We start from the raw sequence: 18,426 nt of genomic DNA on the forward strand, positions 1-18,426 counted from the left end.
TTTTAAAAAACCTCCTTAGAATTTCGGGTAATTTTGGAAGAAAGTAAAGGGTGCGTATCAGTGATATGGTGGAATCAAAGTTGGAGGAATGCTGAAGGTTTGTTCCCATTTTTAATAAATTATTCTGTATCCTCTTTCCCTTATTTGCCTTTATAAAGTAAAAGAATAAAGAAAGGACTGGCCCATCCCTCTAATAATTCTGATGCCAAGCCATTTTTCTCTTTTCTGTTTGCATAATTTTCTCTAGTACCCCTTTTTCCTATTTTTGTTTGTTTGTCTATTTGGTTGCTTGAACAGTCCTTTGTTTCACCACTTCTTTCTCAAATACAATGGCAAACCTGTAAGCAATGACAGTGAGGTTGTGCTTATAGGTTGACTGAAAGTATTTTAAAGTGCTTCAGTACAAAAGCCTGTTTCAGCTTCTATGTGTTAACAGCAACATTTAAGCTGGTTTTTAAGCAGCAATGACCTTTTTTGTATTAGCATGAGTAATCTGACTATTGGAGAGCTAACAGTGAATTTTGTCAAGATACTGTGCAATTCATGCAAAGCCCCCAGCTGTTAAACTTTACAACACACTACGAAACTCAGCTTCTAGAGCCATCTGATAATATGAGATTTAATTTTTCATAAAATAAAAAAAAAAATTAACCTGGTCTTAGTTTGTAGTTACTGACAAAAGCAGAAAGTTAAAGACTGAAAACTGGGGAAGCCAATAAAAAGCATGTATTAAAAAAATAAAACATTGGTAATTTTTGAGTAGGTTGGCTTCTCTCTTTGTACTGCACTGTAGAGAAACAGGGAATTTTGGCTGAATCGTCATAATGCTAATTAAATAAAAGGTAGTAGGGAAATATTCCATAATGATTTGTTAGTTCTAGCAGCCTCAGAAAATGTTATGGCACAGTAAAATGTAGCCAGTTATACTCAAGGACATGAAAGAAAAGGGTGCTGGAATGAATTCCAAATGGCAGATAGAATGGCAGATTGCCTGGACTCTCCAGAAGAGTGGCTATGGTGGTGTTAAGAACAGTGTAGTTCTGCCCCCGTAGCAGTTGTTGGAGTGGTTCCCTAAGTGTTTTTGTTTGGGGCCAAGAAGTGCAAGTGAGGCTGCAGTGTTTGCCAGGCAGGGAAAAGCTGCACAGCACAGGGGCAGTTTGGCTCACCTCTCACCAGCCTGAGCAGGTGCTGCTGCTGCTGCTGGGAATGCTTTTGTGGCTGAAGCCTTGTGTCAGCAGCAAGGGAAGGTGGGTTGTGTTTGATGTGGTTGCTGTGCTGTGCGTTGGATCTTTGTGGGTAAGACAAGCTTGCTGTCTCAGCTGTGACTTTTTCAAAGCTCTTAAACTGTAAAGGACAAAAAAAAGTAGCTAAATTCTAATGCTTTCACTTAAAATGATGTTTCTTTTCTGGAAATCCTTCAGTTTACTGTAAAAACTTGTAATAAAATATTTTTAAAATGCATAAATGGACATTTTTCAGTATTGCAAATAATACTGACCCAGCATGGATTTCATTTCTGTATCTGCACTCCATTAAAAAAAAGTAATTGTGATTAGTGCAGAAGGATTTTTTTTTCTGTGAATAAAGAGATGTACGTCTTCTAAGACAAAACAAAAGGTTTTAAAACCAAATAAAACAACTGTGTTGCAAAAAGCACCAATTCCAAGCATGGAGCTAATTCAAATTTAAATGCTACTTAAAAATGTTTTAAACCCAACAATGAACTAAATAAACTTCAGTGGGTCAAATTGCATAGTTTTGTAAGTTGAAAGAACTGTTTTTAATAGAGAATGAAAATAATTCCATAGGTACTGTTGAATGCTTTTAAACATGCTGGAATGAGAATAATCCCTGTCTGCATGTTAGAGATAAAAACTAGTATTTTGCTGTTAATATCGTTTGGGCGCAACAATTTCATAGGGAATTATATCTTGTTTCATGAACAGAGTGGAGAATCAGAATTTTAGCTCAGTGGTGGAATGAAAGAAAAATGTTTTACAGGTAATTACATCCCATTAAAACAATTTTTCAATTTTTTCAACTAATCTGATGCTGTCCTATTGAGGTAATGCATTTGTTTCTCTGAATTTTTGCACTTGTTGCTGTTGGTCGCTGATGTGACACTGTATTTTTCTAACAGGACAGATTTGTAACTGTGTGGCTGAGATATCAGAGCTTTCTTATGTATTGTTTGAGCAGCTTATGTTTTGCTTCCTTTCAGGAAACCAAGTGCATCATTTTTACAGGAAGTTTGGTTTACAGCAGGCATGGTCAGCAGTCTGACTTTTGCTCTGCTCTAAGGGATGGACCCGTGAGCAGCTGGCAAAAGCTCATTTGTTTTTTGTTTTTATTGCTATACTGAATTCATGTAATCGAGGTCATTATGAAAACTTGGCCAGGATTTGTGGGTTTTTCCAGCCAAGTCAGAAAGAGGTCTTGCTAGATCATTTTGGTAGAAAGTGATAAATAAGCAGTTAAGTAAAAAATATTTTTCCTTAGTATTGGTGACGATGATTGATATTCAGTTCATTCAGTGTTGACTTTGACACACGAAGCTCTCAGTGGGAAAAGGTTTATGTTCAGAAAGACTCTGTTGCCTTTTCCCTTGGCATATGAAACAACTGTTTTTGAGTCAAAGTTAAACTGCCTGTCGGGTGGGGTGGGGTGGGGAAGGGAAAAGACAGCTCTTATACAGAGATTCAGCCTTTTAGTCCATGGTTGCTTGTAGATTTGAATCTAGGGAAGAAAAAAAGAGAATATAGGTTTTTCAAGGACTCTAAAAAGAGCACTTTTCAAAGTATATTCTCAAGAATCTTACATGTAGAGCTTTCACAAAAATATTTTGGGTTAGATGGTGCCTTGTGACTTCAAGGTACACCAAAGAGTTAGTTCAAAGGTGGAAAAAGAACTCTCATTTCTGGGTCATCCTGATGCCAAGCTGGTGCATTAGTGGCATACAGCCGCCCTTGAGACAGCCTTGGTGACAGGAGCTGTGCCTGGACTTTGTGTGTGATTCAAAATCCTTTGTTGACCTGGGGTCCCTGGAGTGCTTTGGGATGGGGAAGCCCCACTCATCCAGACCATGGACTTAGAAACCTGGTGATTTGGTGAGGGGTATCCTGTACCCATCTGATGGACCCTGCTTGCCATAAGGGAATTCTTGCAGCTGAAGAACATCCATAAATGAGACTAAAGCTCCTCAGTGTGTTGTCTGTGCAGATAGATGCTGCTTCTCTTTCTCCTCACACTTGGCTTTTTCAGGATCAGGAAACAGACGGACGTTTGCTGCTGTCTCAACCATTTTTCCACATCTTTTTTCTCCTACTGGCAATCACTCTGTTAACTATGAAGTCTGCTGTTATGAAAAGATGGGTCATGAAGAGTTATTGTTGTGGACCTCAAGTCCTCACCCTGCTTTCTGACACAGAATTTCCATTTTCCATTGTGCTGCTAGTGCTGAGTGTGGCTGATTTTTGGCCTGGGCTCCAGGATCCTCTCTGACCTTGAGCAGAAGGGAGCTATTGCTTCAGCACCTGATCTCTGTATAAGTATGAAATGTTCATCTTTGTTATATTTCACTGCTTATCAACTAATGAGTTATCATTTAATTCTTTTCTTACTTGCAAAATCTGTAGCAAATGCTTCAGATTCGCTGGGATTTTACTTTTGGATTTTTTTTTTGTTTCTTCTTCCATACTCTTTTCTGCTCTCACAGAAGTAAAGTGGCTCAGCTCACTATGTATTATTTCTCTTTGTCTCCTTCCCTTCCAGAGTTCTCTTCTTCTGGGTAGTTCCTATAGGCTCTTTTTTCTTTTGATTATTTTGCTCTACTATTGTTTTAATAATGTAAAATTCCAAGTTTTGGCTGTTATTTGGCATTATTGTCCATTTTCGTCCCTTGTTACATTTTTCTTGCAGCTGTGATATTTTTCTTTCTTTCTTTCTTTCTTTGGTTTTCTGGTACTTTGTATCAGCCAATGCCAAACTTAGCATCAGCTATGTATTGCAAGAAAGAATAGCATAGCGAAAATAAATGGAGCAATGGAATCAAAAACTCAGTTATCAATTTATATATTACTATATTTGTACTCATGTTCTGTGTTTTCCTGCCATCTTTTCATATAATCCTCTCTGTTGCTGTTACTATGTTTTCACTCCTTTTTGATTTCTGCAATTAGTTTTGTTAATAGTAGCAGTGGGTACTAAAATTACAGAGATTACAAAAGATGGTGCACTGAGAGCAAGTGATCACACCTGAGGTGGAACACTTTCTAGAATCTTCTGAAATTCTGTCACTTACGTGAGCTGAGGATTAGAAATCAAAGGAGCAGTGAACATTAAGGGAATTGCTCATTCCAAGCATTTCCTTTTGGGTTCTTTTTAAAACCAAGTACAGCCAGTTTATATGCATTTTTTTGTATGAGTTTAGCTGACCACTGCAATCTTGACATGTGCACACTTGATATATACAGTCAGTCGAAAATAAACCTGACCTCAGAATATCTTTGTACTCAGAGGTGAATGCTGTACGGGCTTGTCTGAGAAGCTGCTGCCTCACCATCCCACATTTTTTCCTGTGGTAAAACAGAGTCTAGTTTGTCAGTGGTTGCAGGGGTTTTGAGGAAGGGAGCAGGAGGTGCTGGAGGCAAGAGGACCTGTTTGTGCACTTGCTCAGGTTATGGCTGTTAATGACACTGAGGTTATCTCTCCTGACTGGTGCATCCTGCTGTGCCGCTTATGAGGCAAAACCCAGCAAGCCATATCCTGTTGTTTGTAGCTTCTCTTTGATGTTTTTTACTTTATTTGGGAGCAAGTAACACAATGGTGAGGGGCATCAAAACTATTTCAAATATTTGAGACCTAATGTGTCAAATTCCATGGGACATCAGTGTGTCTTTATGCAGTGGTACTATTGTTATGTTGTAGCAGATACAAATAGCATAACTGCTGTAATGGCATGCCACCAGCTTGGATTACCTTTAGTGGTTGATAAACTTTCTTTTAAAGTTAGAGCTCCAGAAACAAAGCATTCTGTTCCTCAGTGAGATGGATTGTATTGCACTCCTAGTGCCCTTTGTCATTTCAGGGCCCATCTTCACATTTAGGAAATTGCTGATTATTTGTGTTGAAGAAATAGATCTATTTTATTACATTAAGAATTAGCAAAAAGCTAATTCTCCGATTCTTAGTGCACTGATTATTCACTTCTGAGATCCAGTGTTTTACAAGCCACTGTGTTTTATGAAGGAAAATGTAACAACAACCAATCAAACAAAAAAAAAACCCCAAGTAGATGAAGATGCCTCTTAATAAATTACCTCTGTGGAAAACACAGGATGAAATAACTAAAGATCTCACCTTAAATAAGAAAAAAATCTTAAATTATAAAAAACCCCCAAACTAACCCACAAACTAGCTGCAACAGCAAACAACCGAACAAGAAACTAGCTGCAGTAGTAACTAATGAATCTATTAAACTCCATAAATATGCCCTAGGAGTGTTGGATTGGTGACCAGGAGTAAACCTGCTATTCCACATGTCTGTGCAACTGTTACCACTGCAGTACATATTTGTAACGCTATGAAACATAAGAGCAAATACAGTACAATTCTTTTCCAGTCCTAGCAGAATGCTTGAGAAGAAAAATGGATACAGAAATGTTGCAAGTGGAAAGTTTGTGGTAAAATTTCCCACTCTTGAATGAAACATTATGTAGGGATTTATTCCCCAGGTGTATGGGTGTCTGTTACCTATAATGCCCTGCTTTGTGTTTGGCTCTTGGTATTTTGTGGTGAGTTCCTGTTGTTTGTTCTCAAGAAACAACAAACTATGCTACAGTAAGAACTGTATTCAACTTTATGTAGGTGTAGTTTAACAATCAGTGCAGTATATGAATTCTCTTTATTTCTAATTATATTGCGATCTACCAAAAATTTCCAGATCATCTGCAAAGTTTATCATAGATGACAATATTTCCAGTCTCAGAAAAAACATTGCTAATGATGGCAAGATGTGTTTGATAAAGAAGAATAATTTACTGACAATCTAATGGTAATTAGAAGCCAAAGGGTATTTTGATTCTGAGATAATTGTTACAAGATAGGTAACTAAAAATGTTAGGGGTTTTACTCAGTTTAGCAAATATTTAAAATTTGCTGTTGCAGTCATTAAAGAAAATCAGTGGGCATTTGTTCATTTTGCAGAATCACATCAGGAAGGATGTAGGATTTGTAAATAGAGAAAGTCACCCCATATTGCCAGTTGGACTGCTTTTCAACTTTGTAAACCCTGGCTACGAGCCCTTTTCATGCTTCCCTGTGCTAACCGCATCTCTCTGGGAATGTCAAAGACATCTTTATACAATTCCTGCAACCCTTCAAACAGTGTGTAAAGTCCTGCCAGAGGAAGGCACTGCAGGTGTCTTTGCACAGATATAAGAGTACTTTGGGCACTGTCTTGTGCACTTGTGTTGCTTCTCAACCCATAGACACACATGCACACGTTTGCCATTCTTGTCCACCTTTCACCAAGTGAAAGCTGACAGGATAAAATGTCTTTTCCCTTTGTCCCCTGCCAGCCTTGTTTCTGTTATATCAGGTGTTCCCTGGATGTGCTCTCAGATGTATTCTAACAAAGTGCTCTCAGTGTGGGTCCTGTAAAACTCGTACCAGCAATTTTACTACAGTATTTTCATTACAAAGGACATCCTGTTTCATAATAATATATTGTATTCATTTTGAAGATGTCCTCACGTCTTACAAGAAGGAATTCTAAAAAGGTGGTTGATGCTGTTAGTTGATACTTTGTTTTCCTTGTAAAGTCAGCATGGTATAAAAAATTCAGTGTAAAAAAATGATTTTAAAAGATAGATGGTGCCTTGATGGTACCTTGTTATTTAGTTAATGTATGCCTTCTGTGATATGGTAGCTGCAGTATATGCTATTTATGTCCCAGAAAATATTCAAAAATAATTGCTGACAAAAGCCACTTCACAGGTTGACTCAGAGGTACGTCTTGTAATCTGAATGTTAATATTCTGGATAGCTAGACAGAGAAAGCTATTGATGTAGTTTGAAGATCATATTAGAGACTAGTCAGGATTTAGTTAGAAAGTGGGGATGGAGAAGGATTGAGATACTTGAGTTCTCCCAGTTTCAGTAACATTTTATGCTTATTGAGCCTATAACACATACAATATATAATTTTCTTGAAAAGTTAAGATTTTTTTGCTAGTCTCTGGGAAATGTTGCCTTTTATATCTAAAGAATTTATGTTTTCTCCACTTTCTCCAGAAGTAATTTAGAATCACCTTAATTTTACTCTAGAATTCAGGCAGCCCCTGGTTTTACTGTGCAATTCTTGACTGTCATCTGCTTTATTTTCCCCCTTATGCTTAAATCAGTGATGCAAAGAAGCACTGATAAAAACCAGAGGCCTGATTCTTACCTCCCTTACATATGGTCTGTTCCATGTGATCCATGCAGAGGGAGTAGGAGCAGTGTCCACTGAGATCAAACAGTTCCTCCAGCTCAAGTTAATTGTAGATCTTGACTTTCAGTGTTAGTGGAACCAATCAGGACCTCTGTATTTCCAAAAAAACTCATCTTCCTATTGTAGTTGCAACCTTTTGGGGAAGAGAGAAAGGTTAAGAATACAGTGAAACAATATGATGTATTTTCTCAATGTTTGAAAATACAATTACAGTTTTACAACCAGGAGCTGTGCATTTTATTCTTCCCACATCCACCTGCAAAAATACTGTTACTGTGGCCTGATTTGTCATCATAAACTGTTGTGTCATACATAAGGAAAAAAATTGTTCTTCCCTCTCTGGGTGTGTAGTCAGATAACTCAGGCTGTAAACTGGAAAGTTTTTTTTCCATCACTTTCATTGGCCAGACTAGCAAAACTCCACAGATGTCTGTATCAGCTGCTTTGGAATGGCTTTTGATGTGATTAGGCTACTAATTAACTGTCTCAGTTCTTCTCTCCCGCCTGATGTTTTGTTTTGATTCACTTTGACTCAGAGGAGTCTGCATTCAGTGTATGTTTGTTTTTGTGTTTTGTATAAAATCCCTAATGATAGCTTAGACTGTCTTCTTTTGGTCCTCTTTCGGTTGAGAGTTTCCCTCTGTTGACATACATTTTCCTCTTAAATGCATGCATCAGAATTTTTCTTTCAAGAACAGCTGGGACTTTGTAAGGTGTAAATCAGTGTGCAGTCAAGGTGTGCATATCTTTGTGAATATTCATTTAAAGTGTGCTAAGAGTTTTACAGTCTGAAGGAGAATGTGCATAGTTACTTCAAAACCATCAAAAACCATAATAAATGTTTACTACTTGAATTCACCAGATAATAACCTTACAATTAAATTATTGTGCAAAGTCAGTTAAATAACAGCAGAAGTCACTGTATTAAGGCCCACTTTGCAAGGAAACCAACGAAAAGAAGGTGTGAAACACGCTAATAGATTATATGCTATAGCAATATAGGGCCTTTTTATTGCTTTTCCAAGGCAGCAGATTCATGTGCAGTTATTACTACCTGTATTATCTGCTAGTTTTCTATCAAAAAAGATTCAGTCTATTGAATCATTAATCTAATATTTATCATTCTTATTGAAAATCCACTAGTGTTAGCACTGTATAAAATATTGACTTAAATCTACTGGTTTTGCTAAAGATTAAAAACATATTAACCTGAAAAGCATGGTATTTCTTAGGACATTTTGAAACTACTCATTGTAGATGTTTGAAATGACAATTTTTCTGTGTTGTCTGAGGAATGATTTTTTTCTTAAATCTTTAACATATAGTAAGTGACCAGTACCGTCCTGATTTGATGATGCTGAATGTTCATCCAACACACATTTGGAATTTTGATGTGTGTTGCATTAGTTAGTGAATATCAAGAATAACATTTTTGCTCATACATAGAGTGTAAAATGGGATCTTTTGTAGCAGCACACGGCCTGTTTAGAATGATATAACAGGCGCTGAATGTTCACATATCAAACAAAATGCCATCTTTCTGTAGAAAAGAGGTGTCAAAAAGTTTCTTTGTACCTTTAACGCATGTGATTATGTAGTACAAAATGCAGAGTTTGTAAAATTTCTTGAATATACAGGCAAAAAATGAATAATTCAAAACAACTCATAAGTTCTACATTCTATTGTATCTTTTATAACGCAGGCAGAAGATAGCATTGTGTTCCCAGTAGAGCTGAATTTGCACAAGTTACACCTCGGAAAATGCCAGATGGTCTATGGTCTACTTTTGAGAGCTGTCACATATGTAAAGATTTGAAAAAAGAAAGACAGCTGAATGAGAGCAGTGGATCATTAAAGAGAGAGTGAGAGTCCCTGGGTATCACTGTGTTTTAAGAAGCATTGTGTCGTTCTCCATATTACACCTTTTTTTTTTTTTTTTTTTTAAGATGTACACAACCTTTAAAAAATAAGGTAAAAATATTTCTGTTCTAAACTGAGTAGTTGTGGTTTAATCTTGGAACTGTCAATTGCTTTTGTTCTTTATGCTAGAATGCGGTCATGTGGTTCCTAATTGGTTTCAAGTGTGTTTTAACCATAAGATTCAAGTGTCCCTAGTGCAAAATTATCAATAAAGTTAAAATAAATTTAAATTGAGATAACTAATCCATTTGGGGTTTTATTCCATTTTGATTTGACCTGCGTATCACACGTGAATACTGTAAAGCCAGTCAGCTAAAAAGTTGTATGTTAATGCTAAAAGATGCAAGTAAGGGTACTTTGGGAACAATATTACTTAATAAAAAATTAAAATAATAAAAAACCATAGAAAAGTCCCTAAACCATTAGTAAAAATAATAATCAAATAAAAACCTGTAACTGTTCTGATTTCCAAGTCTTTCCATTTATCCACAGTTTGACAGAAACACACCTAATTTTAAAGAATGAATTTTGGATATTTTGTCAAGTTCCCATATTGTAGCAAAGCCCCCAAAATATATAAACAATTTGTAAGCTGCCACCACCAATTTAAGTGGCTTAGATAAAGGTCATAGATGTCAGTTTTATAAACTGACATTCAGACATAGAGAATTTTTAGAAAAGTCTATTGCTTGTGTTTATTGAGGAAGGTTAACTGCTCTCCAGCAATTCTAGTTCATTGGTACAACTGCACTACTCCACAGCAGGGAATCATAAGCAATGCAGGGTAAGGACACATTACATGAAATGTGAAAAACACTGTTCCTTAATTACAAAATTTGCATTTAAGTTGGATAATGAAGATAAAACTATGGGGTGCTGTAGATGTAAACACTGAATTTTAGAGAGTAAATTTTCATTTCTGGTATTGGCAAAGATTTATGACTATTTTGCACATATATGGAAAGAGAATCTACACAAAGGGTTCCTGGTAGTATACTTTTAATAATATTTATTCAAATAGGAGAAAATTCCACAAAAATTTGGTTTGGGATGTTTATGAGAGTTTGGAAATGTTAACCAAATATATAGTGATGCATAAATTTTAGCTTTCATATTTTTCAGATTCTGTACTGCATTAGTGTATAACTGTGAACCTCATATAAAGTGTCAGCAAGTTCTCTTCACAGTCTAGTCAGACAAAACAATCCTTTTCCAGCCTGAGAACCAAAGACGCCATTGCAGCTTCAGGTCCAAAAAGTGTAAACAACAGGGAATTGAGGAGCAATCTGGGAGGATGGAACTGCATAATGTGAAGCTGTAATTGGACAATTAAGCCCAATATGTAAATGGAGCAAAACCTCTAAAAGTGTGAAAAACTGTGACCCAGGGTCCATCTTGGGTGTAGTCTCAGCCAGGCTCTGGTACTGCCCAAAGTGTATCCTTTGAAGGCCTTTTAATAAACACCTACTTTACTCCTTTAACACTGTCTAGTCTCTGTTCTAGGTAGCCTCTCAAGGCATCCGTAGCCCAAATTGAATTCCAAAGGGAAGAAAGTGCCTTTCTTATGCTTCTGTTCATAGATTTTACAAACACTAATGCAAAATTGAAGAAGCAGTTTCAGAGTTGTCAATAAAAAAGCCTTTGGGTACCAGTTACTTCTTCAGGTCTCAGATAGTGTGCTCCTGTTTTGTTGGCTTGGAGGTTTCTGAGCAGTTACTACTGGTAATGGAAAGGGATGATCTTTGATCTTTATTCCCTGTAAAATCTTCGGGGAGTCTAAAACATGAATGTTTCCCCCAGCCCTCTCTTTCTTTCCTGCAACAGAAAATTATCACTTTGGTCAAGTAGGTTCAAGAAGGGTTACTCTGACCTAGATAAATGTGGGCAGTCAGGGCTATCTTCTGAAAACGTTAGTGGCATTGACTAAAATATCAAGTGGCAAGAAAAGCATGAACCAGTTAATATTTAAACTATTATGAAAAAGAATCCTCTGTTACCTGTGAGCGTGACCAGAACATAAAGTTTAAGATTTGTGTGAAGTTTAATCTGGAAAAGTTGATGATTGTGGAGAAAGCAATATGAGAGCAGTGTTAGTGTTCTGGATAAAAGGAAAGCATTGGGGGTTTGTTAGGCAAATTTAGAAATGAGTCCTTTTAGAGACCATCTTGGTCTGTTTGTCCCAGTAGTATTTATTGGAAAATTAGTTAACTTGTACCTGAAGTGATTGGTGGAGTAGTTTCTTTAAGAACAAGCTACCTATAATTATCTATATATATTTTTACCTTGATACTGTGAAATCATCAGAAAATGGATATGAATCATCTGAAAAGAGAATGAACTGAAGCACTGTTTTTCCTTACTGCTGGCACTAATTCTTCGTCCCTTGGGTATCTAATAGAATCTGGACTTCTTCTTTGACATAACATTTTTAAATAGGTGAAGATTGGACTGTCTGGAAACCTCTTTATTTCCAAGCATGATGCAGTGTTTTGATTAGGAGAGATGATTGGGCTGATACTTTTTGATTGTGAAATCTTGTTGTGTTACTGTGTTTACAGTTTAATTAGTTTTCCCCCATGAAACCTGTATGATTTTTTCTAAATAAGAATTGTTACATTGAAACCATTTTTCTTTATTACTAAGCTTTACATTAAAAAGTTATGCATATTTTCTTTAGTTACAGACTAAAGAATACATAGGAAATCCCTTTCCATGTTACAAATATTCTCCTTTTTGATACATTAGCTCAACACAAAATGGCTGAGTTTCATACTTACTCATTAGGATAAGTTTATAGCGTGTACTCTTGGAGACTTAGCCAGGTCACTGCAGATTCTTGCCTTGGCAGGGTTTTTCTTTTTATTCCTTTGACCATTTAAATGTTTTCACTAAATTCCAAACTGGCCCATTACAGCCATTTCTTAACTTGTGATTCTGAGTTGAAAAATGCAGAGGCGGGGGAGACTCTGGCTTGCCACAGCTCTGTGGTGTTTGAAAGCATGTTCTTTCTGGTTACCTCTTCCACAGAACCAGATCTTGGTTGGTTTTGTACCTCTCTGTAATCCATGAGCTCTATGATTTAAGCTCAAACTTGTTAGTTACCTGGATATTCCTGTTCTTCTATAATATGCTGGGTGGCTGAGTGTTAGGGGACCCCTACCATGTCACTCAGGTTGTTTTCTGAATGCTGGCAGCCTGCATCTTAGCCCATTACTGGGGTCTGTATCTTTACTCTTACACTTTTTCTCTCATTTGGGTGTATTTCACACGCTATTAATTTGATTACATCAATACAAATTTATATCAGTTTTGCTACATTCCTTCCCAATCTTGACTTTTTCCCTTTCTTCATGTTACTTGCATTATTCTCTGTGTGTAGTTCATAGAGCTTTGCAAGCCTTTCCTTGGATTGTCAAATGGATAATCAAGGTCTCATGAAGATGTGACATGCTTTTTGAATAACTAATAATTATTTTTAATCTAGAGATATTTTTTGCTTTATTGTCTTGATGGGGAATGTTAACTTGTCAGTCTGTTTTTAGATCAATAACAGCAATGAAAGTTGCATTTCCAGTCTAGCCTAAAGTGGTCAGTTATCAATTTGCAATTTAAATGAACCCTTTCTTTCTTGTTCTTTAAGCACAACCTCAACGTTTGCCTCAGCCAAATGCTTCAGCACTGGAAAGGAGTGAGGAAGAAAGTGGCAAAATCCAAAATGGCCATGTGGGTCTGAGTAATGGAAGTGGAATTCACAACGGGGTCAAGCATATGCCTGCAGACAACAGAAAGCTTTCGTCTCCTGTTTCAGAAAAAATGCACAGAAAAATTCAGTCCACCTTGTCTGTCAACAGCAACAGCAGTAAGAAGAGTAAAATAAGCTCTGTGTTTTCTCAAAAGCCAGGTACCTCACCAGAAGGTAAGCTGATATTCTTACTAAAAAAACCAAACTGAATAAAGACCAACCAAACCTCAGTAAAAATTATACAATCAACTGAAAATAATTGAAGAGTGTGACTCATGCTCCAGAAGCAAACAGAACTTATTGAGATAAAAGACATGCTTCTTTCCCAAAGGAAAATATTAAGTATTTGAAGGAAAGGGAAGGAATGGGAGAGTTCTTGCTTTTGACATTTGGTCAACATGATCTGATAATGTTTTAGTCTCTGTACTTAGTATCCTGAACTGATAGAAATTCCTGTCAACATTGTCACACGTACATCAGAAAAAAACCCATTAAAGTACTACTAATTCAAGTCATAGTAAATATTTAAATCCAGTAATGGCAGGCTCTGCAAGGGTAGACTTTGCTTTTGAAATGTTCTGTTAGCTGATATCCTGACTAGCTGTGAGGTCTAAACACTAGATAATAAAACAGTGACCTGTGCTTCAGTGTTCAGTATGCCTTATGCTATATTTGGGATGTAGATAATGCACACAAAAAAGCTTCATACTCCTGAATAACTTAAATAAGCAAAAGTAAATAATTTCTCTCATGTTTTAGCTGTGTCTCTATGCTCTCACTTCTTGAATTTACACTTAAGGTTCCAGAGTTCCTGAGCTTCTCAATCCACTGCCTTCCCATTAGTACTAATATACTCAATGGACTTTGCGACTGCCCTTAACAAGAGCTAGAAATTTTTTTGGTTTGAGGCAGGCACAGATGTGACTGGTTAAGAAAAAACAACTCTAGAGGGAGGGGACAGACACAGATCCATAGAGAAATAGGAGATGGTACTGTTCAGTGAAGTGGGGAAGATTCTCAGCCTAGATGAAAGGATGAGGCATCAGAAGGACCACACGTAGTGCCCTGAATGAAGCCTGACATCAGTGGAGTGACTCCTTTTGGCTTCAACTACTTTAGTCAAACTTAGTGGATCTGTGTAGTAATATCAACAACAGCTTCAGTCAGACCCTTCCATGGGCTGGTCCCCCTAGCTATTGTTTATTTTCATGTCTGTTTTCAAGAATCTATTGTTACTTTTCTGTTGCACTTTTAGTCCTCTAACATTTCTTTCCAAAATCACAACTTCATACTTCCTCTGTATCCTTCTCTGTTACGTGAAATATCCTTTTATCATTCTCCTTAGTGCACTTTGAAAAGACTGTATCTTAAGAATCCTAGATAGATAGACTCTGTCATTCATCTGTTCATGTGACTGAAACAAAGTGCAGGCCTCTGAATTTAAGAAATCCAATCTCCAAAGAAAAAAAAGCCAAACTGTTGTTTCAGAGGCAGTGCCTGTCCTGTTCATTCCCCTATACAAATAATTATGGCAAACATTTCCTTTATTCTTCTAAAATTATCCTGTAACAAATACAGTTGTTGGGGTTTTTTTCTGTTTAATAACTGAATATCATTATGTCAAATTAAAAAGTGTTTGAGGAGAAAATTATTAATGTCTTAGATTTAACTTTAAATTCTAATGTCTGATTTTAATATCCAACACAATTGTGTTAGTTGCCATCACACAATATTTTTATATGCAGTAGAAATTTTGTTATCCTTAAAGGCATATCTGATTAAAATACAGATCATTAAATAGTGTTGTCACATTGTATAACTTGCATTCTTTCAAAGCAGAGAAATACAGGATAGTCCTTATTGTCACATGCAATTTCACAAGTCACCTAAGAGCTAAAGTTAAATAAAGTCAACACTGTACATCTGGCATTGTAATGTCCTTTTGAATGTAAGAACTTGGATATATGCTCTGAGTAGCTTGTCCCATTCTGCAAATGTCTGCAGCTCTAAATTTTCTGTTACTCAGTCTGACCAAAGCCCGGGTTTTATCGTGCAGTGATTAATGTCTGGTGTATTGGAATATGCCCATAAGGGAATATTTGTTTTTAAAAGGGATTTTCTGGTTTTGAAATTTATTTTGCTTTACAGTTCTCTGGCAGGTGTGTTTTATATTTGTGTAAACACATCTGCATGCACACATATACAAGCTTTCTGACAGCTTCTTCAGTTTTTCAGTAAGGTACCCTATGGGGCTACATGACAGAACGATAAATTGTAAGTAGTATTCTTATCAAGCTGTTACCTCTCAGGAAGTATTAATATATACTTCATTTGTTCTATCATCCCAATTTTTTAGAAGATGCACAATCAGAAAGTCTGGCAACAGTCAATTGAAATATTTAGATTAACACAAAGAAGAGTTGACTATTTAAAGGAAAAATGATTTATTGATAGCTTAAAAATAATTGTGTTATTACTACATGTCATGTTAACCCCTTATGACTACTTCATTACAAAAACCTGATATAATTAGCCCAGTTACTTGTTTAAAGGACTGTAATTGCATTTAAATCAGGAATATATGTATATATATATGGATATGCTTGATAAATAAATCTAATCATACTAAGACAGAAGATTATATTATTAATTTCAGTGACTGAGGATTACATGGACATTCTTTCAAAATGGTATACACAGTTTAATTTGAACCCAACTTCTGCAGCTTCTTTGTATAATTTTTGGGCAAAGAGGCATTTTTCTGAGCAGTTGCCTCTTCTGATTCACTGAATTTCTCTAGAGGCTATTGACACAGCTTCCAGGAAGATAGAAAAGATACAAAGCTATTGAAAACTATTTGTGACATTGCTGAACTACTTGGCCTTGCTTTAATTTGTACCATGTTAACCTCATACGCCACTGGTTACTGCTGAAGAGTTGCTGGGTTTGAATTTACTTGAAGGTGTGTGTTTGTATTCAGGCACATATAGTGTATAGTGCACTAATATAACTTCTAGGTAGTTTTTTAAATGGTCTTATGGAGAAAGAGACAAACTATATTTCTTTTGTACTGTGAGTAATAAATCACCTAAATTAACTCACCTGCTTAGTGCTATTCCTTATGTAGTACCTTGGATTTTATTCTTTAATTGCTAGCCTTGTTTGGTTTTTTAAACCCGAAAATACACACCCTGTATTTTTACTTCATCTGCCTTGTCTTCCTCCTTGAGTGTTATGATCTGTTGTCAGTCAGGAGACTAATGAAATTAAATGAAGGAAGGTGGCCAGAGAAAAGGAATAGATAATGTCCTCAGAAGGAAGAGAAGCAAAAATTTTGTCTGTCAAGCTGAGTTTAAACTATAGGAAAGACAAAATATTTTTCATTTTTATCCTTCTCAAAAGCTGCATTCTTCTTGATTCTTCTTAAAAGACAAGAAGTGAATATTTCCGGAGCACCATACTTGGTTGTAATGCAAAGTTTGCCCTGATCTAGTACTTTATTCTAGAATATTGTATCTGTTGACAGAACAGAAAGCCTGGAAGGGCTTCAAGCAGGATAAAATCAAGAAACCTGATGGGCTTGCCCCCCATCCTGCACCGGAGCATATTTGGGCTCGTGCTCATTAGAAATGTAGCATGCTGCTTCACTGCAGGTTTCAGTATATATACCAGAAAGCTAAATGAAGTTCAGTATTACTTTACCCTAGCTAGCACATCTGCCTGTGAAGGTTGGTGCTGCTCCTGTTGGTCTCCAAAGTACTAGGCATTCCTAACACAAGCTATGAAACCTCCCAGCCTGCCACCCCTCAAAAATTCACCCACCACAGTTAAGAACTCTTTTATTAATTGTTCCAGCTGAAAACTCCACTTGTGCTGTGGGTCATATCTTGTGAGCTTTTAGAGCTGAGTGTAGGGAATGCTTAAAATGTAACAGATATTTTTGTAGCAGTAGTATAAAAGCTTTAAAAACTTCTTTTTAAATGAGTCTGTAGTGTATGTGGCCATGTCAGCATTCCAGAATATGCTGGTTAGAAACACTTTCACATCCAGTGAGACTTAGGAGGTTGTGAGTGCAGTCACCAGTTGTGCTTTTCCTCCACATCTATTATTAATCCATATTGTCCCTGAAGAAATCTTACTCAGCTCCATAACTTACACTACAAAAAACCAAAGGAATTATGAAATAGTTGGAGTGTCACTCCTAAAAAGCAGTTTTTAAACACTGTTTCAGTTCTAAAGATTTTTCAAAGGGACTGGATAGGTTTCAGTGAATATTGGGAATAAAAAAATTTTTAGCTCAAAGAAATTTTAATAATATTTTGAATTATTGATGTCAGAGGTGTCACAGTACTTCCAAAATTCTGGTTGGTAGGCCATTAGCAAAGAGAATTGTAACTATTTTGCACCTGTTTATTATGAACAGTGGAGAAAAACACCTTGGAAACATAAAAAAGCTATTGTAAAGGAGTAAAAAGGAAGACAGTCTAGTTGCTGTGTTCAGATGCAGAGTATCCAGAGCCCTGATGCAGATCCAGATGCAGACCTTTCCAGAGAAACTTATAGAAGAGAGGAGGTCTAAAGGAGGCAGCAGTGAGGCAGGAGAACAGTAGATCTAGATGTCAGGAAATGAGGACAGATGAGTAACTGAACACACACATATGTGTATCAGAGTGGTGGAAGGGAAGTAATAATGGCATGCAGTTGGAGGAGGAAAGGAAAGTTGGGCAGGGGAAGAAAGGAAGAGGAATCTAATTAAGGGAGTGAGGGGCCAAAGTAGGTGCTTATTATTTTCTAAAACCCAAACCAAGTTTTCCTACCAAGTCCTTATGAAGCTTGATGTTATACATTTTTGAATCAGAGCAATAATTTATGAAAAGTTAAGGATAGAGAGAGGGAATACAGATTTTTATTTGTTTTTGACTGAAGCTCTCACTTCTGGTCAAGTTGTTGTGACCTCAGAAGTTACTGTGTTTGGCAGAGAAATTCTCACAACTCCAATGACTCCATGATTGAGTTTAATGTGGTACTTCACTCAAAAGGCTTTGAGCATACACAATTGCTGTATTCATTTGGAAACAGTAGATTGTTAAACTATGCTGAATGAACAGATCATGAGCCTGCCTCCTGTATGGACAGTGAGATCTCCGTTCTTTCCTTCCCAGGCTCTTTAAACCAGAAAGGCAATAGAATGCATCTTCTTTGCAATTGGTCTCTTTCAGGAGAGGTCTTTAGGAAGTGTAATAAGGCTAGATGCAGAAGTGAGCTAGATAAG

General features: G+C 36.6%; 1 protein-coding gene across 3 annotated transcripts in view; it reads left to right on the forward strand.

The window, feature by feature from the left end:
• Positions 1 to 18,426, forward strand: part of MDFIC (MyoD family inhibitor domain containing) — a 52,560-nt gene that overhangs the window by 22,713 nt on the left and 11,421 nt on the right. For all 3 annotated transcript variants that reach the window (XM_058804636.1, XM_058804638.1, XM_058804639.1), the window contains exon 4: positions 13,053 to 13,328. In XM_058804636.1, coding sequence (XP_058660619.1) covers positions 13,053 to 13,328 — 276 coding nt within the window. The remainder of the gene's footprint in view (positions 1 to 13,052; positions 13,329 to 18,426) is intronic.

This window comes from Ammospiza caudacuta, chromosome 5 (assembly GCF_027887145.1).
Source record: "Ammospiza caudacuta isolate bAmmCau1 chromosome 5, bAmmCau1.pri, whole genome shotgun sequence".
NCBI classification, from domain to species: domain Eukaryota; kingdom Metazoa; phylum Chordata; class Aves; order Passeriformes; family Passerellidae; genus Ammospiza; species Ammospiza caudacuta.